At 41.8% G+C, this 24,452-nt stretch overlaps 1 protein-coding gene across 1 annotated transcript in view; it reads right to left on the bottom strand.

Annotated features, from left to right (window-relative positions):
* Nucleotides 1-4,702: 4,702 nt before the first annotated feature.
* The window catches only part of bms1 (BMS1 ribosome biogenesis factor), a 97,392-nt gene continuing 77,642 nt past the window's right edge, over nucleotides 4,703-24,452 (bottom strand). The window contains exons 21-23 of the mRNA XM_059946194.1: nucleotides 17,460-17,635; nucleotides 7,876-8,037; nucleotides 4,703-6,876 (exon numbers count right to left, since the gene is read on the bottom strand). Coding sequence (XP_059802177.1) covers nucleotides 6,652-6,876; nucleotides 7,876-8,037; nucleotides 17,460-17,635 — 563 coding nt within the window. The 3' untranslated portion in view covers nucleotides 4,703-6,651. The remainder of the gene's footprint in view (nucleotides 6,877-7,875; nucleotides 8,038-17,459; nucleotides 17,636-24,452) is intronic.

Raw genomic sequence — 24,452 nt, 5'->3', positions numbered from 1 at the left:
GCAAGGGTAAAAAGACCTTGATGGAAGTGATATTCAAAGCTCCAAACCGCAGCAACAATGTGGGCTGCAAATTACAATGGGAGATAGAAAATGCATATCAAGAGGGCAAAGCTATGATAGTCATGGGGGGGGGGGGGGGAGGAGATTTCAATATGCAGGTAGATTGAGAACAACAGTTTGGTGCTGGATCACAAGAGGAGGAATTTGAAGAATGCCTATAAAATTGAATTTTAAAGTACCTCATGTTTGAACCCACCAGGGATCAGCTTCTCTGGACTGGGTGTGGTGCAATGACCAGAAATAATTTGAGAACTTGTTAAAGGAACACTTAGGGGACAGTGATCATAACAGGATCAAATTCACCCTGCCATTTGAGAGGCAGAAAGTCAGATACATTAGTATTAGAGAGGAGTAAAGGGAATTACTGAGGCATGGGAGAGGAGCCGGCAAAAGTAGATTGGAAGGGAACATGAGCAAAAATGATGGCAAAGCAGCTTGGTGCTTAGGAAACTAAGGTCTGAAGGTGGATAAATCCCTTAGACCAGATGGTCTACACCCCAGGGTTCAGAAAGAGGTAGCTGAAGAGATTATGGAGGCACTAAGAATTATCTTTCAAGAATCAATTGATTCAGGCATGGTTCTGGAGGAACGGAAAATGGAAAATTCGAGGAAGGGAGGCAGATGAAAGGAAATTATAGGCCAGTTAGCCTGACCTCGGTGGATGGGAAGATGTTGGAGTCGATTAAGGATGTAATTTCGGGGTACTTGGGGGCACATGATAAAATACCTGAAGTCAGCATGGTTTTCTTAGGGGAATACCTTGCCTGACAAATCTGTTGGAATTCTTTGAATAAATAACAAGCAAGATAGACAAAAGAGAATCAGTGGATGTTGTGTACTTGGATTTTCAGAAGGCATTTGGCAGGGTGGCACATGTGAGGCTACTTAACAAGAGTCCAAGGTACCACTGTAAAGATACTAGCATTGATAGGGAATTGGCTGAATAGTATAAGGCAAGGAGTGGGTATAAAGGGAGCCTTTTCTGCTTAGCTGCTGGTAACTAGTGGCATCCACAAGGGACTGTGTTGAGACCACTTCTTTTGTTATAGGCCATTGATTTGGATGACAGAATTGATGGCTTTGTGTCCAAGTTTGTGGATGATACAAAGGTAGCAGAAGGGGCAGGTAGATGAGGAAGCAAGACAGATTAGGTAAATGAGTAAAGAAATGGCAGATGGAATACAGAGTCAGGAAATTTATGGTCATGCACTTTGGCAGAAGAAATAAAAGGGTAGACAATTTTCTAAAACGATACAAAATTCAAAAATCTGAGGTGGAAAGGGACTTGGGAGTCACAAGACACAAGAAATAGGTGCAGGATTAGGCCTTCTGGCCTATCGTGCCTGCTCCGCCATTCAAAAAGTTCATGGCTGATCTGACCATGGACTCAGCTCCACGTATCTACATTTTACCTGTAAACCTTAATCGTAGTACTATGCAAAAATCTATCCAACATTGTCTTAAATACGTTTGTATATTTACTGAGGAGGCCTCCACTGCTTTTTTGAGCAGAGAATTCCACAGATTCACCACTCTTTGGGAAAAGCAGCTCCTCCTGATTTCCATCCTAAATTTACTCCCCCAAATCTTGAAGCTATGTCTCACCTACCAGTCGAAACAACTTTCCTGCCTCTATCTTACCTATCCCTTTCATAATTTTATATGTTTCCCTAAGATCTCTTCCCCTTCTTCTGAATTCCAGTGAGTACAGTCCCAGGTGACTCAATCTCTCCTCATAGTCTACACCCCCTCATTTCTGGAATCAGCCTGGTGAACCTCCTCTGCACTGCCTCCAAAGCCAGTATATCTTTCAAGTAAGGATACCAGAACTGCATGCAGTACTCCAGGTGTGGCCTCACCAGTACCTTATACAGTTGCAACATAACCTCCCTGCTCTTAAATTCAATCCTCTAGCAATGAAGGCTTATCCATCTGCCTTCTTGATAGCCTGCTGCACCTGCAAATCAACCTTCTGTGATTCATGCACAGCACTCCCAAGTCCTTCGGCACAGCAGCATGCTGCAAACTTTTACCATTTAAATAATAATCTGATCTTCCATTTTTCCTTCCAAAGTGGATAACCTCATTTACCAACATTGTACTCCTTTTGTCAGACCCTTGCCCACTCACTTAACCTATATCTATCTGCAGACTCCACATTCTCTGCACAATTTAGCAAACTTAGATACATCCCCTCTTCCAGATTGTTAATGTATATTGTGAACAGTTGCAGGCTCAGCACTGACCCCTGTGATACACTTGCTTACGATTGCCAAACACCCACGTATCCCAACTCTCTGCTTTCTATTGGTTAACCGATCCTCTATCCATGCTAATACATCACCCCAAAACTCTATGAATCCTTATCTTATGGCTAAGTCTTTTATGTGGCACCTTATCAAATGCCTTCTGGAAATCCAAGTAAATAACATCCATCTGTTCCCCTCTATCCACTGCGGTCATTATACCCTCAAAGAACTCCAGTAAGTCTGTCAAACAGGACCTGCCTTTGCTGAATCCATGCTGCATCTGTCTGATGGATCTATTTCTTTCCAGATGCCTTGCTATTTCTTCTTTAATGATAGCTTTAAGCATTTTCCCAATTACTGATGTTAAACTAACTGGCCTATAGTTACCTGCCTTTTGCCAATATCCTTCTTTGGACAGTGGCATGACATTCACCTTTTTTTTATTTGCCAGGACTGGCCCAGAGAATTTTGGTAGATTTTCACCAAAGCTCAACTATAACCTCTGCTATTTCTTTCAGTACCCTGGTGAAAGCATACTTTCAGGACCTGGGACTTGTCTGTCAGCACTACCTCTTTAATGATAGCTATTGTGTTGAAGTCCTCACCTTCTACTGCATCCATATCATTCTCCCTTTGGAATGTTAGATGTGTCCTCCACCATGAAAAACAACACAAAATAGTCATTCAAAGCCTCAGCCATTTCCTCATCACCCAATATCAATTCCTCCTCCTCCTCCAAGGGACCTACACTCACTTTGGCCACCCTTTTCCACTTTATATAATTATAAAAACTTTTATTATCCATTTTTACATTTTGTGCTTTTTTTTTCATAATCTATCTTCCCATTCTTTATTGCCTGTTTAGTGGTTCTTTGTTGCTTTTTAAAATTTTCCCAATCTTCCTGTTTCCCTCTATTCTTAGCGACTTCATACACAAGACTTTTAGTTTGATGTTTTTGTTTAGTTTGACTTTTAGTTTTAGTACCTTTATTTCCTTAGTTATCCACGGCTGGCTCTCCCCATCCTTACTGTCTTTGCTTTTAACTGGAATATACTTTTGTTGAGCACTGTGAAAAACCTCTTTAAAAGTCTTCTACGGTCCCTTAACAGTCCCAATATAGCATGTATTCCCAGTCTACCCCATCCAATTTATCCCTCATCACTGGTTTTAGGTCGAACTATTGCACCCTCCATTTGTATGAAAAACTCAAATCATGCTGTGATCATTCTTTCAAAAGAGGATCCCTAACTACAAGATTGCTAATTTTATCTGTCTGATTGCACAGGACCAGATCCAAGAAAGCATGTTCCCTTGTAGGTTCAGTAACACACTGTTCAAGAAAGCTATCATGTATGCATTCTATCAAGTCCTCAAGACTGTGTCAATCAACTTGATTCACCCAATCCGTGTGCAAGTCCACAGGCAAGTCCTTCATGATAACTGTTCTATTCTTACATGCCTCAGATATTTCTCAATTAATTGCCTGTGCCACTGTAATGTTATTATTCGGTGGCCTGTAGACAACTCCCACCGGTGATTCTTTTCCCTTTACTATTCCTAATCTCTACCCAGATGGATTCAACATTCTGCTCCTTAGATCAGTCCTGGTGTAAGATTTCTTAAAGGCTAATTTGCAGGTTGAGTTGGTGGTGAGAAAGGCAAATGCAATGTTAGCATTCATTTCAAGAGGTCTAGAACATAAAAGCCAGGATGTAATGTTGAGGCTTTATAAGGCACTGGTGAGGCCTCACATGGGAGTATTGTGAGCAGTTCTGGGCCCCACATCTAAGAAAGGATGTGTTGACATTGGAGAGCATTCAAAGGAGGCTCCTTATCATATGAGGAGCGTTTGATGGCTCTGGGCCTGTACTCAATGGAAGAAGAACGGGGAGGGGGAATCTCACTGAGACCTGTTGAATGTTGAAAGACTTAAACAGAACAGACTGGACGTGGAGAGGATGTTTCCTGTGGAGGGGGAGTCTAAGACCAGAGGACACAGCCTCAGAATAGAGGGACATCGATTTAGATGAGGAGTAATGTTTTAGCCAGAGAGTGGTGTTTTGTGGAATTTGTTGCCACAGGCAGCTGAGTAGGCCAAGTCATTGGGTATAATTAAGATTGATAGATAATTGACTGGTCAGGGTACGAAGGGTTACGGGCAGAAGGCAGAAGAGTGAGACTGAGAGGGAAATGGGCCAGCCATGATGTAATAGGGGAACAAACTCAATGGGCCAAATTCTGATCCAATATCTTATGGTCTTATTTATGAAGCATTTCCACAGGTACATGAACTGGCAGGGAATGGAGAAATATGGGCCACATATAGGCATCTGGGATTAGTTCAAGTTGGCGTAATTGTCAGCACAGATGTAAAGGGTTTCATCCTGTGCTATACTGTTCTATATAACTTTAATCTTCATTCTGGGAAAAATAAATTGGCAAATTATTCACGAGGTCATGTTCCTGTAAAGTATTTAGAGGCAGTTTCCAAGATCAGTACATGGTTATCCAAACAAAGAAAACTTTAGATCTGGCCATACATAACATTTAGTAATCATACAGTAATGGATCTTCCGTAATAAATTGAGCACAACAGAATATGTCATGCTTTATCTGTCCCATCATCCACACTTGCCACTCTGCTTCGTGTATTTAGTTCAGTTTTTGGATAAACACACTCCAATGCTTCTTATAAGCCCAACTCAGATTTAGATTTTCCCCATGCCCTGACTCTTACTCATTTCTGACACAGATTATACCCTCATTCATGCATGCAATCAACTTTGAAGTGGTACATTTGCCCTAGTATCTGTTAATTCATTTGGCTCTTATATGAGATATACCTATCCCAGTGCTCGTTAATTTTTCAGATGTACTTTACATCTGCTCTTTACTTATTATTAATCCTGTTCTGATACATTCATTCATGTTTGATGTTGATTGATGCTGTCCTGGTGATTTGTATTAACTTAATTCTTATATGGGTTATGCCTGCCCCGCTGCACATGATTAATTCACTTCTGCATTTATTAGCAGGGTACTGACTCCTGAGTTTAGGAGTTGGGACATTATGTTGCACGTGCAGTAAAGTGTATAATTTTGGTTGTTTTCATTTTGGATGGCCTTCATTAAACTACAAAGTGTGCAGAGATGATTTATGAGGACTCTTCTAATGCTCACGGGCCTGAGTTATAGGGAAAGGTTAAGCAGGCTACGATGTTATTCTTTAGAACATGGGTAAGAACAATCCTTTTCCTAGTGAAGGGGAACTAAGGATCAGAGAACAAAGGTACAAGGTGAGAAGGAAAGGATTTAAATGGGACATAAGAGGCAATTTATTCATGCAGAATATGGTGGGTCTATGGAACAAGTTGCTAGAGGAGGTAGTTGAGGTAGGTAGAGTAATAATGTTTAATAGACATTTGGAGAAATTACGTGGTTAGAAGGGGTTTAGCAGGTAAATGGGACCAGCTTTGTAGGCATCATGGTTGACATGGACCAGATGGACTGAAGGCCTGTTTCAATACTGTATTACTCTGAGGTTATTCATCCCAATGATCTTTTAATTAATTATTTTCATTTTATAATAAATGTATCTGTTTCATTCATTTCAGATGTAGATTATGGCCACTTATGCTACTTATTAATCCCATTCTGACCTCCAGTCAGATTAAATCCAAGACCGTATAACAGAAGCCTGAGGGAGCTTTACTTTGGTTCTTATTAACCCAACTCAGATTAAGGTTATGCCCATTTCTCTACTTTTTATTAATGCATTTCTGATGCAGATTATATCAGCTCTGGTGCAGGCTACTAGTTTAGCTTCCTAGAGTGGGTGCCAATCAGATTGGAGAAGAGTTAGTCTGAGACATTTACTTGCTTTTCCCAAACAAGATATTGTTGTGCATATACTCTCTCAAGTGGGCTCAACTCCAGCAATTTTTCCCAAGGCTGACTCCATGAAGAGGTGTGTACAATGCAGAGTGCACTTCTGCAGGGCTCAGTTCAAAAACCTTGCCTCAAAGACTCTCAGCTTCCAACTGCAACCACTGTCAGGCACTAATTCTACAATTTTCATTTTAATAACCAAAAATTAGTAACACAAAGGTAATTTGCCTGTTTTTCTAAGAATGCATTATATAGGGCAGGGAATATTTAATTGTTAACCACACTCCCCTTTTGCCCAAGAATCCATCTCTGTATGAAATCAAATTGTTTGTGGATGGCACTTCACAAAAGATGTGCAAAGATGAACAATGATCTCTAATGATATGTTATGTTTTGCATCATCAGTTTCCTGCAGACACCAGTGCCTGCAGTGACCCAGGAAGGCCTGGTACTTCAGTCTTTTCCAGGGCCCTTAAGGCTAGATTTCATTTTGCGTTTCTCCTTCTGACCCAGAACTCGATAGATTTTCTTTCGAGCTTCTTTTTGCCTCTTAATCTTCGCCTCTTCCTCTTTCTGTTTCTGTGCAAGGAACTCCTTATGCTGTTGCTTTTCTTTTTTCTGCTGTTTCAGTACTTTATGTTTGTTAACTGTGCTCAGAGCAGCGATCAGGGCTGAGATCTGTGGATTAAAAACGTACTTTTTCAATACATGAAGCTCAATAGTTGACAACAAACAAAATCAAAGATAACTTAAAATGAAGATACACAGATCCAACTATCTATGGCTATTACCTTCTTTCTGCTCTTATTTTCTAACAGGATTGTTGCACGGTGACCAAAGTAGGAGTCAGATATTTTTCTTTAACAGTGCACATACAGAAATTAGACTGTGGGCTAATTAATAGGAATTAGAATCAGGAGAGTTGTTCCAAATGTACTTGCTTCACATGTGAGGTTTCACAGTGTGACAAAGATACTATATTGGGGAGCTGAAGAAGCTCTGAAGAGACACTCAGTGCAGGGACAGGATATTCCTCTGGGAAAGCTACATGAGCTGAAACAGAGAGGCCATAATTCTTATCAATTTGTGTAGCTGTACAAACAAGAAATGCAAGAATACTTTAGCAGGAATAAAGAAAAGCTTTACCCACAATTGAACTTTGGGGAGAGGAGAGTGGAGATTGATTGATTCACTGGGAAAGTAAATAAATTATGTTAATGATGGGTGGGGAACACTTAATAACTATTCTTAATGGCTGCTGTGTGTAGGCAAAGGTGAGCTATATATATTACCTTCATGCTGGTGATCCTCTGTCACCACAAGCATCTCCAAATAAATTATCATCCTGCCATGCTGATTGTCTCTTAGCACTCACCACAGAAGTTAAATTGACCAGCCAGCAGCTGTCTGACATTTCACAGATTTCCACAGTTGTAATTCTCCAGTTGTAGCAAGGAAGAATTAAAAAGCCCTCTTACAGAAGACTTACTTCTCATCTGACCACTGAAAATTCTTATCACATTGTCAGAATGTTGAAAATGCACAACAAAACTAAGCTCATAGGAGGAATTTTCCAACAAGATCAGATGCAGCCTGGCAGCATAGTTCCAGCATCTTAAAATAGTGTTTTCTTTAAAAAGAGTACTTAAATGATGACTTATGTTTATGCACTCTTACCTTCTTCTCATGTGCACTTCTTATAACGGTGACGCGCTTTTTATCACGTGGTACTTTAGCAAGTTTCTCTTGAGTTTTGGGTTTGTTCTTGAAGGGTAGGGCTTTTTGCAGCATCTTGGGGATGTACAGGGGACTAAAATGCTTCATCTTTCTCTCAATGGTCTGCAAGGAAATGCACACAATTAGAAAGAAAGGCTACTGCAGCACAACACATCAATTAATATTCTTGGATTGCAGGTCAGAACAAGTTACATACAATTAGAGGCAGTGGCCAATAAATAGAGGTGGCCAAATAGTGTGAGTGTATTACTGTCAGCATTTAATACCCATGTCATTGATTATTTAGAGGTAGCATCTAACTCAAATAAACGGAGCAAATTCAACAGAGAAGGCAACAATTTGATGCATTCAATAGCTCCTCATAAAACACCAACCAAGTAGTTTCATGCCTTATCATTCTCTCCATAGCCCAGCATTTCTTCCCTTTAAACATTGATCATTGATTGTGATTCAATCACCTCACTTCTGGTTTTGACAATTATGATAATATCCATTCCCATTCGGATATGTCCAAACATGGCCTCCTCTACTGCCATGATGAGGCAAAACTCAGGTCCTCATATACCGTCTTTGTAGTCTCCAGCCCCTCGGCAATGAACATTGAATTCTCCAACTTCTGGTAATTCCCTCCCCCTCCCTTCCCCCATCCCAGTTTCACTCTACCTCCTTCTCCAGCTGCCTATCACCTCCCTCATGGTTCCACCTCCTTCTACTACCCATAGTGCTTTCCCCTTACATTCCTTCTTCACCTTTCCTGCCTATCCCCTCCCTGCTTCCCCTCCCCTACCCCCTGATCTTTCTCCTTACTAGTTTTTCACCTGGCACCTACCAGCCTTCTCCTTCCCACCCTCCCCCCACCCCCTCCCTCTTCAGTCCTGATGAAGGGTCTCAGCCTGAAACGTTGACTGCTCGTTTCCACAGATGCTGCCCGACCTGCTGAGTTCCTCCAGTGTATTGTGCATTGCTTTGACCCCAGCATCTGCGGAGTATTTTGTGTTTATGATAACACCCAGTTCTCCGGTTACTGCCCACTTGCTACTGGAAACTATTTCCTCAGCTATCTTAATCAAATTCTTCCCAAATCTGACTGACTCAGATTTCATTCCCAACTTTCCATACTTGGAGAATAGTACAACACAGGGACAGGTCCTTTGGCCGTCCATATTTATGCCAATCGAACTAATCCCATCTGCCTGCACTCACTCGATATCTCTCCATTCCCGGCCTGTGCACCTGCCAGTTGGAAGTTTTGCTCTCTTATCTGCTTTCACTGCTTCTTCAGGTAGAACATTCGAGGCACCAACCACTAATCTTTAATGCTCTGTCTTCTGGTATTTGACATTTCCACTTTGGGAATAAGACTGATCATCTACCTTTTCAGTGGCTTTCATAACTTTATTTACTTCCACCAGATCACTGCTCAGTTTCCAATGCTCCACAGAAAACAATACAACTCTGTCCAAATGTTCTTTGCAGCTAATACTGTCTAACTATTCACATCTTTCCAGTCATGCATAAAGGGGAATAGCCTTTGCTGTCTTTGCACCTCACAAAGTCCTTCAACAAAGGGAGCATTCAGCTATATTACTTTTGTATCTTCCTCCAAGGTCTTGCCAGTCACCTCACAATATATCCAGAACACGAGACGATTAAGTTCATGCATTCCTGTCCAGGAAGGATACAGAAAACCTACTGGCATGGTGTCAAGACAACAACCTTTCCCTTAGTGTCAGCAAACCAAAAGAACTGGTCACTGACTTCAAGAAGGTCCCTTGTATGTATCAGTGGGAGGGGAGAGAGTTAATAGGAACCTGAATGGCAACTTGTTCACCTACGAGGGTAGTCAATATATGAAATGCACTGCCAGAGTAAGTGAAACAGGTATATTAACAACATTTAAAGGCACTTGGCAGTTACATGTACTTGTATGATAAAATAGTCTTGACCTTACAATCTACCTTGGTGTGGCCTTGCTACCTTATTTTCTGCCTGCACTGCATTCTCTCCGTAATAGTAACACTTTATTCTGCATTTTGATATTGCTTTTCCCTTGCACTACCTCAGATTACTGATGTGATGAAATGATTGGCAAGGTTGGCATGCAAAACAGTGTTTCTACTGTAGTTCAGTACATGTAACAAGTCAGTTTACTAACTGCAGCAGAGCATGGTGGAGGTCGCATTGAACCAACTTCAAATTTATTGCCATGTTCAAGATATCTAAGGTGGAGACAGGGAAATATTTGAAAGGTTGAGGGTTAGTCAGCATGAATTTAATCCAAAATTCTGCAGCTCTCCCTCCTGCACCATCTCCTTAGTCACATGTTAAACAGTAGTATATTCCTAGGACTGGCCTCACTAGCATGTGGCACAGGTAGCAATCCTGAGATCACAACCCTGGAGGTCTTGTCCTTTAACTTAGCATCTAACTCCCCAAACTCAATTTCCATTACCTCATCCTTTTTCCTGCCTACTTCATTGGTACTGATGCAAACCAGGACCTCTGGCTGCTCACCCTCCCACTTCAGAATGCTACAGACTCTATCTAAGATGTCCCTGACCCTGGCACATGGGAGATAACATACTATCAGGGAACCTTGTTCTCATTTACAGAACCTCCTGTCTGCTCCCCTAACAAACAAATTCCCTATCACTACTGCTCACGTCTTCTCTCCACTTCCCTTCCAAGCCACAGAATCAGACCACAGAGTCAGAAGAAAGTAGGCTGCCAAGATACAGGGAATGATCAGTGTTCTCCAGACAGATGTTGTCAATTTGAGTGGTTGGAGGTTTAGGAGCTTGATCTGGAGCAGGTTGGTGCAGGACTTAGGTTTTCTTGATGTTCAGATCAAGTCCCAGGAGTCTCTGGCAAAAGCATCCATTAAGCACTGCAGATCCCTCTCAAAGCGAACTATGATGGCGTTATCATCTGTATATTGGTGTTCCATGATGGAAGCAGTTGAAACCTTGCTCCTTGCCTTGGCAGTGTCAAAGATCAGATTGCTATGGCTTTCCTCTGCTAGGTCATCCCCCTAGGCGGGAGTGACGTCAGCGTCGAGCGCGCACTTTAAAAGGCAGGACTTCTTTTCAGAGCGGGCAGCGGAGTCCGTGGAAGCAGAGTCCTGGGCTTTGGCTACGTGGGCTTCGGTAAGCTTGTGTGATTGCTCGCTAGGTGCTTTTTAGACTTATTCTATTAATCCAGTTCAGGTTTGGGGGAGACAATCAGAGCAGTGGTGTGCTCTGTATGCAGTATGTGGGAGGTCAGGGTCAACACAGTTGTCCCTGATGACCACACCTGCAAAAGGTGCGTCCAGCTGCAGCTCCTATCAGACCGAGTTAGGGAGTTGGAGCAGGAGCTGGATGAACTACGGATCATTCGGGAGGTGGAGGCAGAGATAGATAGTTATCAGGAGGTAGTCACACCAAAAAACCAAGAAGTAGGCAGATGGGTGACAGTCCAGAGAGGCAGGTGGAGCAGGCAGAGAGAGCAGAGCACCCCTGCGGCCATTCCCATTAACAATAAGTATACCGTACTGGATACTGTTGATGGGGATGACCTACCAGGAATGAGTTGTAGTGGTCCTGCCTCTGGCACAGTGGTTGAACCCTCAACTAGAAAGGGGAGGAGGGAAGAAAAGAGAGCGATAGTTTTAGGGGACTCTATAGTTAGGGGGGCAGTTAGGAGATTTTGTGGGGCAGATCGGGAGTCTTGGATGGTATGTTGCCTCCCTGGTGTCAGGGTCCGGGACATCTCAGATCGGGTGCAGGCTATTCTTGAGAGTGAGGGCATGAACCCAGATGTAGTGGTCCATGTAGGGACCAATGATGTATGTAAGGTGAGTGAGGGGGTCCTGCTTAGAGAGTTCAGGGAGTTAGGAGTGAAGCTGAAAGGCAGGACCTCCAGGGTGACAATCTCGGGATTGCTACCTGTGCCACGTGCGAGTGAGGCGAAGAATAGAATGATTATGCACATTAATACGAGGCTGAGAGCATGGTGCAGGAAGGAAGGGTTCAGGTTTTTGGATAATTGGTCTTTGTTCCAGGGACATTGGGATCTGTTTCGAAGGGATGGTCTACATCTGAACTGGAGGGGTACTAACATTCTTGCAGGAGTATTTGCCAGTGCTGCTCGGGGGGGGGGTTTAAACTAGATGTGCAGGGGGCAGGGATCCAGATCCAGAGGGTTGGTCAGAAGGTGCATGGGGTTAAATGTGTACAAGGTTTGGGTGATCTTGAGAAGGTCATCAAAATTCAGGGTGCAATTTGCCCGATGGAAGTTCAAGGAGCTGGGTTAGGTACAGTAGACAGTGTTTTAAGCAAAGAGAGGAGGAATGGGCTAAGAATTCTATACTTGAATGCGCGTAGTGTCAGAAATAAGACAGATGAGCTTGAAGATCAGATGAAAATGGGGAACTACGATATTGTTGGAATAACGGAGACATGGCTGCAAGGGGATCAGGCCTGGGAATTGAGTGTACCAGGGTATACGTGCTATCGTAGAGACAGAAATATGGGAAGAGGGGGTGGGGTGGCCCTGTTGGTGAGGAATGAGATTCAGTCCTTAGCAAGAGGTGACTTGGGAACAGGGGAAGTAGAGTCTGTGTGGATTGAGCTGAGGAACAGTAAGGGTAAAAAGACCCTAATGGGTGTTGTGTACAGGCCCCCAAACAGTAGTGTGGATATTGGGTACAAGTTAATTAGGGAGTTAACATTGGCATGTGCTAAAGGTAATGCAGTTGTTATGGGAGATTTCAACATGCAGGTGGACTGGGAGAATCAGGTAGGTGCTGGACCCCAGGATAGGGAGTTTGTGGAGTGTCTAAGGGATGTATTTTTGGAACAGCTTGTGCTTGAGCCAACCAGGAACGAGGCTACTTTGGATTTGGTGATGTGTAATGAACAGGAATTGATAAGTGATCTTGAAGTAAAGGAGCCATTAGGAAGTAGTGATCATAACATGATAAGTTTTTATCTACAATTTGAGAGGGATAGGGGCAGATCAGAGGTGTCAGTGTTGCAATTAAATAAAGGAGACTACGGAGCCATGAGGGATGAGCTGGCCAAAGTTAAATGGGCGGATGCCCTGGCAGGAAAGACAGTGGATCAGCAGTGGCAGATATTCTTGGGCATAATACAAAAGATGCAAATGCAGTTCATTCCAATGAGAAGGAAAGATTCAAAGAGGGGGAAGGGGCCACAGTGGTTGACAAAGGAAGTCAGAGATTGTATAGCATTAAAGAAAAAGAAGTATGACAGGGCTAAGATGAGTGGGAATACAGATGATTGGGAAAGTTTTAAGGAACAGCAGATCTTAACTAAAAAAGCAATACGGAGAGAAAAAATCAGGTATGAGCTCAGTCTAGCCAGGAATATAAAAGGGGATAGCAAAAGCTTTTTTAGCTATGTGAAGAGAAAGAAGATAGTTAAGAACAATGTTGGCCCCTTGAAGAATGAATTGGGAGAAATTGTTATGGGAAACAGGGAAATAGCAACAGAATTTAATGCATACTTTAGATCTGTCTTCACCAGGGAGGACACAAGCAATCTCCCAGATGTATGGATGGGCCAGGGTCATAAGATATCAGAGGAATTGAGACAGATTGACATTAGGAAAGAAACTGTGATGAGTAGACTGGTAGGACTGAAGGCTAATAAATCCCCGGGTCCAGATGGTCTGCATCCGAGGGTTCTAAAAGAGGTGGCTCAGGAAATTGCGGATGCATTGGTAATCATTTTCCAATGTTCCTTAGATTCAGGATCAGTTCCTGAAGATTGGAGAGTGGCTAATGTTGTCCCACTTTTCAAGAAGGGAGGGAAGGAGAAAACGGAGAACTAACGCCCTGCTAGCCTAACGTCAGTCGTGGGGAAGATGCTTGAGTCCATTATTAAGGACAAAATAGTGGCACATCTAGATGGCAGAAATAGGATTAGGCCGAGCCAGCATGGATTTACCAAGGGCAAATCATGCTTGACTAATCTGTTGGGAGTTTTTTGAGGGTGTAACAAGGATGTTAGACGAGGGTAAGCCAGTAGATGTTGTGTACCTAGATTTTCAGAAGGCATTCGATAAGGTGCCACGTAGGAGATTGGTGAGTAAAATCAGAGCTCATGGCATTGGGGGCAGGGTTTCAACATGGATAGGAAACTGGTTGGCAGATAGAAAGCAAAGGGTAGCAGTGAATGGGTGTTTCTCAGACTGGCTGGAGGTGACTGGTGGGGTACCACAGGGCTCTGTATTGGGACCACAGCTCTTTACGATTTATGTCAATGATTTAGATGAGGGCATTGAAAACTATATCAGCAAGTTTGCTGACGATACTAAACTGGGTGGCAGTGTGACATGCGAAGAGGACGTTAGGAGAATACAGGGAGACTTGGATAGGCTGAGTGAGTGGGCAGATACTTGGCAGATGTCATTCAATGTGAATAAATGTGAAGTTATCCACTTTGGAAGCTGGAACAAGAGGGCAGAGTATTGTCTGAACGGTGTCGAGTTAGGTAAGGGAGAAATGCAAAGAGACCTAGGAGTCCTAGTTCACCAGTCAATGAAGGTGAATGAGCAAGTGCAACAGGCAGTGAAGAGGGCAAATGGAATGTTGGCCTTTGTTACAAGGGGAATTGAATACAAGAGCAAGGATGTTCTTTTGCATTTGTACAGGGCCCTGGTGAGACCACACCTGGAATATTGTGTACAGTTTTGGTCTCCAGGTTTAAGAAGGACATTCTGGCAATTGAGGAAGTGCAGCGTAGATTCACTAGGTTGATTCCTGGGATGGCAGGGCTGTCTTACGCAGAGAGATTGGAGAGATTGGGATTGTACACGATGGAATTGAGGAGATTGAGAGGGGATCTGATTGAAACGTTTAAGATAATTAAAGGATTTGATAGGATTGAGGCAGGAAATATGTTCCAGATGTTGGGAGAGTCCAGTACCAGAGGGCATGGATTGAGAATAAGAGGTCAGTTATTTAAAACAGAGTTGAGGAAGAGCTTCTTCTCCCAGAGAGTTGTGGAGGTGTAGAATGCACTGCTTTGGAAGACGGTGGGAGGCCAATTCTCTGGATGCTTTCAAGAAGGAGCTGGATAGATATCTGATGGATAGGGGAATCAAGGGATATGGGGACAAGGCAGGGAGTGGGTATTGATAGTGAATGATCAGCCATGATCTCAGAATGGCGGTGCAGACTCGAGGGGCCGAATGGTCTACTTCTGCACCTATTGTCTATTGTCTATTAGGTAGTAATCTTGTTATTGAGGGAAGAGCCACAAGGATACCCTGCATTGACTGCCTATCACCTTTCCCTGTCTTGGTGATTCCCTTGTTCCTGTGCTGTGCTCCTTAGGTCTAACTGCCTCCCTGTATCGCTGCCAATTAACCCCTCAGCCTCTTGAATGATCCAGAGTTCATTCAGTTCCAGCTCCCTAGCATGGTCTGTAAGAAGCTGCAGCTGGATGCACTTCCTGTAGGTGTAGTCATCAGAGACAATGAAGGTCTCCCAGTCTTCCCACATTGTGGAAACCATAGAAAGGGTGCAGAGGAGACTTACAAGGATGCTGCCTGGATTGGGAAGCGTGCCTTATGAGAACAGGTTGAGTGAACTCAGCCTTTTCTCCTTGGAGCAACCGAGGATGAGAGGTGACCTGATAGAGGTATACAAGATAATGAGAGGCATTGATCGTGTGGATAGTTTCCCAGGGTTGGAATGGCTAACACGAGAAGGCATAGTTTTAAGGTGCTTGGAAGTAGGTACAGAGGAGATGTCAGGGGTAAGTTTTTTATGCAGAGAGTGGTGAGTGCGTGGAATGGGCTGCCGGCGGCGGTGGAAATGATAGGGTCTTTTAAGAGACCCCTGGATGGCTACATGTAGCTTAGAAAAATAGAGGGCTATGGGTAAAGCCTAGGTAGTTCTAAGGTAGGGACATGTTCAGCACAGCTTTGTGGACTGAAGGGCCTGTATTGTGCTGTAGATTTTCTATATTTCTATCCCACAAGAGAATTCCACTGTCCTGCCTGGTATCCCACTGCTCTTAAGTAAATAATGAGGAAAGGAAGAAGGAAACTTGCTTCTTCTCGTCAAAGCCTGTAACTCACCACTGGCCCACTCACACTATGGTGTTCCCGCAATGACTGTTCCAGTTCAAACCTATTTCCTTTTGTTGGCCCTTGCCAAGTGCCTGTGATCTCAAGCATATTAAATGTCCCAACTGGCCCTGCATACTTCTTCAAACCTCATGCTCACAATCCACAAGCCAATGGCTCTTGTAATCTTAAGCCCACTAAATGTCCTCAATGCCTTCCACTACTTTTTCAAATCTTGAGCTCAGTCACCTCGCAAGGGTGGGTAACATCTGAATACAGGCAGTGAGTTTGGTAAGTTGCAAAAGTAAACCAAAGAGTTCAGTGCTTGAATTGTGATTAATAGAATGTAGTTTTTAGACTGTCATTTTATGGTGCTGGATTTAGTTGGTAACTTTGATGATACAAACAAATTGGAATTTCAACTAATGTATAGAACATTACAACAGTGTATCATCAACACTTTTCTCAAAAGGAAACATCATTGAACTTTTGTGAGATAACAAAAAGAGTAGATAATCGCAATTTACCTCAATGTTGACAAACCTTTCAGTTACATACCCTATCAAGCACAAATGTATAAAATTGGAGAGTCAGAACAAGGAGCAGAATGGATTGCTAACTGACCAGGACAGAAAGCAGAGGTGGGAGTAAAGCACAGCAATCCACAATGGAGGTTGGAGCACTGTGCTGTGATCAATTCAGTCTGAACTAATGATTCCGATGTCATGATCATATCAAATAGTATAGAGAGTATATAAAAAAACATACTACCATAGGTTACAAATAATAGAGAAAACTAACTTAGCACTGGGCTATATTTCCCAGAGAACAGAAATGAAAAGTTAAGAAGTTATACAAAGCTATTATCACCATAGATGCACTGGAGGCGATGCAGAGCAAAGTCAGAAATTTTGGGCCATAGTTTTCCTTTCTCCAGAAAAGATATAGGTCAGTAAAATTATGAAGGACTTTGGTGTTATAAAGAGAATACTTGAAATTACAGGGGAAGAACATAATTACAGGTCCTCAATATAAGGTACAGTAGTTATTGGTAGAACTTGCTGTCATAAGTAGTTTTTAAATAGCATTGGTACACTGATGAGGAAGCTGGACAAGCGTAAGTGATCGCACTGAGATATTTAGATGAGGAAGACTGAAGAAGGACTGAGTGGAAAATAAATATCAATTCAATCTGGTTAGGCTGAATGGCTTGTTACTAATGCATTTATCCTATGTAGATTATGTAAATATAGTTCCTGTAGTCCTGGTGTAGCTGTATACAAGATTCCCTGGATACAGTTCAGTACTCAAGCGACTAAGCGCAGAGACTGCCCCTCCCCAACCCAGTGATCTTGGGGGGGGGGGGGGGGGTGCTATTTTATTGACAGCGCCTAGGGAACTCTAACCTAATATTAGGATTGTATATATTGAGGTTATAAAATTACCTTGTACAAGGAATCCTTGTTTGGTTTCATCCTAATACTTAAATCATGCTTGAGTTGTCCAACGGTCCGCATTCCAGTCCAACTCTCCCTTTCAGTATTTGGCCGAAGCAAGGAGGTAACTGGATTATAGAATTTCGGCACTGAAACTGGATACCACGTCCTCATGAAGACAATATCTGAGAAAAAAAACCAAATAGCTCTGCTTTGTAATAGTTCAGAATTTTATTAAAAAAGGAAAACAAAGCAGGTCAGATTGCTTAACAAAGTCACATTGCACAGCACAGAAATGGGCCATTCAGACAACTGCATCAATTCTAATCATTTTTTCCCCATCTGTATTAGAAACATAGAAAACCTACAGCACAATACAGGCCCTTTGGCCCACAATGCTGTGCCGAACATGAATTTAATTTAGAAATTACCTAGAGTTACTCATAGCCCTCTATTTTTCTAAGCTCCATGTACCTATCCAAGAGTCTCTTAAAAGACCTTATGTGATCTCTCCAAAGCCTGGCATCTTTTCTAAATTGAACACCGTGCTCTAGCTGAGCCTTTACTGAAGACGTATGAAGGTTAATCTGGATTTCCCTTATTGTTTCACATCCACTATTTCTAAGAGCAAATATATTCTTTAAACATCTCAAATAGTAAGGAGGTGAAAGATGCTGATAAAAGGGGCCCTATGCTGAATTGAGGGAACAGCATTTATCAGTACCACACAATTGAGTGCAAAACATGAAAATACAGTAACAGGGGAAAATGGCTCAGCTCAGAAAAATCCAGAATAGTACTTTCGGCCATCATACAGTCTAGAATGCCTCAGACATTTGGCATCCTAATATGTAGAGTGACATCATCTGTCAAACAACAATCAGCATTTATAGCTAGAATAATCACATTTGTCTAGTTTAGAAACATTATTGGCTATTCACAGAGAACTATGTGATCTATTCATCATATGTGTTTTATTTAAAGGTCTACTTAGCCATTTACCTCTTACTTCTAAGGTCAGTTGTACTGAACAATAATAGTAGTAATACTAACTTTATATAGCACCTTTCATACATTAAGACGCAGGCTCAAAATGCTTTACGTAGATTGCAAAGATAGATCAGTATAGTCATAAAAATGTGAGACAGTTGGAAATAATAAGTAAAGAATAAAATTTAACTGAATGTACCAAATTATATAAATGTAATTATTTTCAACAAGCATTAAGTAATCCTACAAGTAGGTCAAATTAAAAAATGGTTTTTTAAGGCATGTTTTGAAATGTTCCATAGTACTAGCCTGTCAGATTTGGGGCACTTCCATTTTTCCAGTAATTGTTGGTTCTACTGTGATGCACAGTTTAGAGATATGGGTCAGATGTCAGAGGCAAGGCAGACAAATCCAGAGTAAGGGCTGCAAGCAATGGAGATGACTGTAACACACAGCAAATGCTGGAAGAAATCAGCAGGTCAGGCAGCATCTATGGAAAGGAAAAAAAGTTGATGATTTGAGTCAAAACTCTTCATCAGAAAAGAAAAGGGGAACAAATCAGAATGGGGGTGATTGGATGTGAAACACTGCTGACTCACAGAAAGGAATTCAGCAGTTTCTCTGGGAAGATTGCATTGAGTCAAGTTTGAACTCAGTTTAGATTAGCAAGAGTGATTGAAACAAATGGAATGCTCAAGGAATTCAGCTACAGTCTCCATCAATGGAAACTGGGTAGCTGTTTCAGGAAACACAAGTGGAGAAGAGGAACTTCCCTTCTAATTTTGTATGAGGCAGCAGCAACACGGTTATGTACGGTTCTTAATTAGCTCCCTTAAAGAGTTCACATGCAAGAAAAGTCAGCTAATCTAACACTTCGGTAACAAGGTGGCTGAACTTGAGGAGGTAGCTTACTTGCGATGTTGTAGAGTATTGGCAGATGTGCTCCAGATGTCCATTAGGGAGATAGTATGCACCCCAAAAGAGCCATGGGTTGAGACTCCAGAACAGAAAGAAAGAGACAGGTGGGGACCATGGGAAGGAAGCGCAAGGTAAGAGGTGCACACTGTCTAGAGGCAAAAAACCCCAGAGCTGGAAGTATCCAACCATCTTGAACATCTAGCGATGCTTGACGACGACCATGAAACTTCTGGTAGGCAGAACAGAGGAACCCCACAGGACCCTCTCTAATCCTAAACCTAATCCCCATAAAAAGTAAGTAGTGATAGCAGGGGGGCTCAATTATCAGAGGAGGCTGAGAATCAGATATGTACTGATGAGGAGTCTTGTACAAATAGGAGACATCCCTGGACGAGTAGATAAGCTCCTGACCAGAACTGTGGTGGATCCAGTAGTCATCGTCCACATTGGAACAAATGGCATGGGAAAGGGCAGAGTTAGCTGAGAAACGTAGGGCCAGAACTGACAAGAAGATTTTCTCTGAAGTTCTGCCTGTGCCACGCTCCAGTCCAGGTAAGATGGAGAAGATAGGAAGATTTAACATGTGGCTGAAATCATGGTGTAGGTTAGGGGGGCATATGTTTATAGGACATTGGGATGCCTTTTGGGGGAGATGGACCTGTACTACTGGAATGGGTTGCATTTGAATCAGAGGGGCACTAATGTACTGGGCAGGTGTATACTTCTGCTAGTTGAGGACAGTTTAAACTAGGGAATGCAGGGGAGTGGTGTGGAGGGGTGGCAGGGAACTTACAACAGTTTAAACACCTCAGTGGAGAATACCATTATGACATAAACTGATTATAGGCTTCAAAAATATAAAAATTAGTTGGAATAGGATGAAAAACATCAGTAATAGACTAAGGATGGCTTGTATAAAAGGAAGAAATGTTAAGAATAAAAAAAATGAGCTGGAATTATATGTACGTTCTTCTAAGTATGATATAATAGCAATAACTAAAACCTGGCCTACCTCAAAGGATGGTGATGAACATAGTATTAAAGGATATATTTAGGAAAGATAGCCAAGATCGTAAAGGTGGAGAAGTAGCCATATACACGAGAGAATTTAAATGTGAGGCTGCTTGTGATAGGGGATGAATTGAGACTTTGTGAAGATACCTGGGTGAGCATTGAAAGCTATAAGGACAAAGGAATAACACTGGGTATATGCTATAGGACCCCTAATGCTAATAGTGATTTTAATAAACAACTATCAGCATATTGTAATAAATTCTGAGGGTGATGTTATATTTATAGGTTACTTTACTTTCTCAAATATTGAGTGGGGAACCCAGTGACTAATGGATTACAGGAAAGTGAATTCATTGAGTTATTGAATGATTGTTTTTTGACCCAATATGTTAATGCACCAACAAGAGGGGAAGCCTGTCTAGATTTGATATTCTGTAGCAATCAGGATAGAATTTTGAGTACGGAAGTTGTTGAGCCTTCAGGAACAAGTAAAGTTTTTTGGGAGAATATATCAGTAAAAACCAAAGCCATTAAATTGAATTTCAGAAATGCGAAGTCTGTGCCGATGTGGCAAAGACTTCAGAAGGTAAACTGGAAAGAACTGCTTGACGTTGTGTCAGTTGAGGAACAATGGGGTTGATTTAAAGAGCTAATACACAGTGCAGGAAATGTTCATACCCAAGGTCAGGAGAAGCAATAAAATCAATAGATCAATTACATGGATGAATAAAGATAGACATTAAAAATTATTGAAGAAAAGACAGCTATATAAGGAACACCGAAAAAAAATAGCAATTATGTTAGCCATAGGACATATGAAAATGTGAGAGCTATAGTTAAGAAGGAAATTTGGATTGCCAGAAGGCAGGTTGAAAAGGATATTGCTGATAACGCTAAGAATGACCCCAAGAGATTCTTTAGTAGTAAAATAAAAGTCAAGGAGGAAGTTAAGTGTATTAGTAATAACAGTGGGGTGTTAAATTATCCAGAAAAGGACGTAGTGGATACTCTTAACTCTTATTTTGCTGAAGTATTCACTTGCAAAGATGTTAGCAATAACAGCAGTAAGTGCACAGAGAAATTAAGGTTAAGTGACTTAGATATCTTAGAAAGTGAGGTCCTGCTTCAACTGTAAAGGCTGAAAGTTAATAAATCTCCAGAGCCAGACAACATATATCCAAGGGTACTTAAAGAGGTCTGTGATTATATATACAAACTAATAACATGCATTTTTCAAGTCATTGAAGACTAGTGAAATCCCCAAGGACTGGAAATGGGCTAACATTATCCAGGCATACGAGAAGGGTAACTGCACGGACCCTGGTAACTACTGACCCTTAAGCTTAATGTGTATTACAGGCAAGATAATAAAGAATGAGATGGAAAAGCAGCTGATAACATGTATGTTAGCAGAAAGCCTGCATGGGTTCAGAAAGGGGAAATCATATTTTACTAATATGGTGTAGTTCTCTGAAGAGGCAACTAAAATTTATGATGATAATAATAGAGCAGTTGATTTAATTTACTTGTTCTTCCAACTTTTGTTCAATCATGACTGTTATCTGATTTCACGACATCCCCTGGTAGTGAGATCCAGTTATCAACCACACTCTGTGAAAAACTTACCCCTCAGATCCCCTTTAAAAATCTTTCCTTTTACTTATGCCTTCTATCCCTACAAGCCCAGATTTTCCAATACCTCTCCATAACAGAAATTTTCCATTCCAGGCAACTTCCTAGTGTATCTCCTCTACATTCTCATCAGCCCATGATATTCTAAATGACACATTCAATACTCCAGATAGAGTCCAACAAGTTGTCCTGAATTTGATATTCTATGCCCAGACCTAAGAAGGCAAGAATGCTCATGCCTTCTTCACTACTGAGTCATCACTTTCAGCAAATGATGAGATTTGGACTCCGATTGCACTGTGCAGAAATCTTTGGCACATATGTATAGCTAGGGTGCCTAAGATTTTTGTACAGTACTGTATTTGACAACGTGGGAGCGCAGAGTGAGGTTGTAAATCTGGCAGGAGCAAAGAATGTTGGGAATGGTGAAGATGAAGTGTCGCAGCAGAGGTGAGGGACAAGTGGCAGAAAAGGATTGTGGGATGAGGGGGGTGGTTAGGGTGGCTGCAGACCCACCCAGCCCCAAGACACCTGGCAGGGTAATCTGATTCTAAACAATTGGTTCACTGATCGTTACAGAATGTTTTTCTGGTGCTTACCACTCCCTTCCCCTTTTCCAAACCATGATTCCCCTCTCCCTGTTCCTTTTCCACTCTCAGTCTACAACAGACACCCACATCAGAATCAGGTTTATCATCACTCACGTGTCATGAAATCTGCAGTACAATGTAATACATAAAATTACTACAGTATTGTGCAAAAGTCTTAGGCACCCTATGTATATATATATATATATATATCTCTCTGTGCCTAGACCTTTGCACAGTATTGTTGGTCTCTCTTCATTAAAATTCTTTATCATGCTACCATTTACTATGTACATCTTATCACTACTTAATTCCCAAAATGCATTCCCTGGCACTGGTTGGGATTAAATTCATCTGTTGATGTATAACTTTTCATTTGGTATATATCCTGTTGTAGCTTGAGAAAGCATTCCTCAGTATCTACAAATCCAGCAACATTCATGTCATCTGTAACTTACTTATTACACCTCCTAAATATTCATGTTATTGATATATCAGAAACAAGGGCCATAGCAGCAATTCTTGCAGTACAACAATAGTCACAGAATATAAGGAGAGGTTAGATTTGAACGTGCTGGTGTTCTGTAAAAGGTGACAATTAAAATTCAAGATCCTGAGGTGTCTGGCCAGGATCGACCTGGAGAATAAATTTCCTACTATGGGTATAGCTACAAACTGACATTCTTAAAAATAACACGTTGCCCAGCCAAAACAGAAACAGAGGCTGATATTGGGCAGCACAGTAGCATAATGTTATTATAGCACCAGTGACCCAGATTCAATTCTGCTGCTGTCTGTGAGGAGCTTGTACATTCTCTCAGTGACCACCTGGGCTTCCTCTAGGAGTTCTTCTTTCCTCTAATATCCCAAAGAGGCACGTGTTCATACGTTAATTGGTCTCATCAGTGTAATTAGGCAGCATAGGCTTGTTGGGCCAGAAAGGCCAGTTTCCGTGCTGTATCTCTAAATAAATAATAAATATTTCTGAAACTCGCTTCCTTAAAGGGTGGTGATAGCAGTCTTTGAGTATGTTTAAAGTGGAAATAAGCAAAGACGTGAAAGGTTAAGTTAGTACTTTGTGTTGGTACAATATTTACCAAGGCAAAGGATTTGGAGGATTGTGAGATCAGTGTGGAGCATGATAATATCATAGGCCATTTTGAGATAAAGAAAGAGGCACTGTAGTGTTGGGTCATCAAGGTCCCAAGACCAAGATCTTCATGTCCTCTCTAGATATAGGCAAGGATCCAGAAAACTGGTGAGTAGCTAATGTTGCTGCATTATTCAAGAAGGGGAAAAATGATAATGCCAAAACTATAGGTGGGTGAGTCTCACATCGATGGTAGAAAAGTTACTGGTGAAGATCGTTAGGGATCGGATTTATGAGCATTTGGAAATCATGGCCTAATTAGAGACAGTAAACATGGCTGTGTGCGGCAAGTCATGTCTAATTAACGATTTGTTTTTTGAGGAGGTGACACAGGCAATTGATGAGTTGTAGATGCTGTCTATATGGATTTTAATAAGGCCTTTGACAAGGTCCCTCAAGGTAGGCTCATCCACAGGATTAAGATGCATGGGATCCTTGGTGAATTGGGCGTTTAGATTCGAAGTGGCTTGCCCATAGAAGAGAGAGCAAAGTACTCGATAAGACTTATTCTGGCTCATGGTCTATGGCTACTGGTGTACACAGGGATTTGTACTGAGATCTCTGCTGTTTGTGCATGGACCTAGATAAGAATGTAGATGGATGGGAGAGTAAGTTTGCAGACAATATCAAGGTTGCTGGTGGTGTGGATAGTATAGAAGATTGCAAAATGATATAGCGAGATATGGATCAGTTGAAGATGTAGGTGGAGAA

Source organism: Hypanus sabinus, chromosome 21 (genome assembly GCF_030144855.1).
Source record: "Hypanus sabinus isolate sHypSab1 chromosome 21, sHypSab1.hap1, whole genome shotgun sequence".
Taxonomy (NCBI): domain Eukaryota; kingdom Metazoa; phylum Chordata; class Chondrichthyes; order Myliobatiformes; family Dasyatidae; genus Hypanus; species Hypanus sabinus.
The sequence above is the reverse complement of the archived record's forward strand: the minus strand, read 5'-3'. Positions and strand labels throughout refer to the sequence as shown.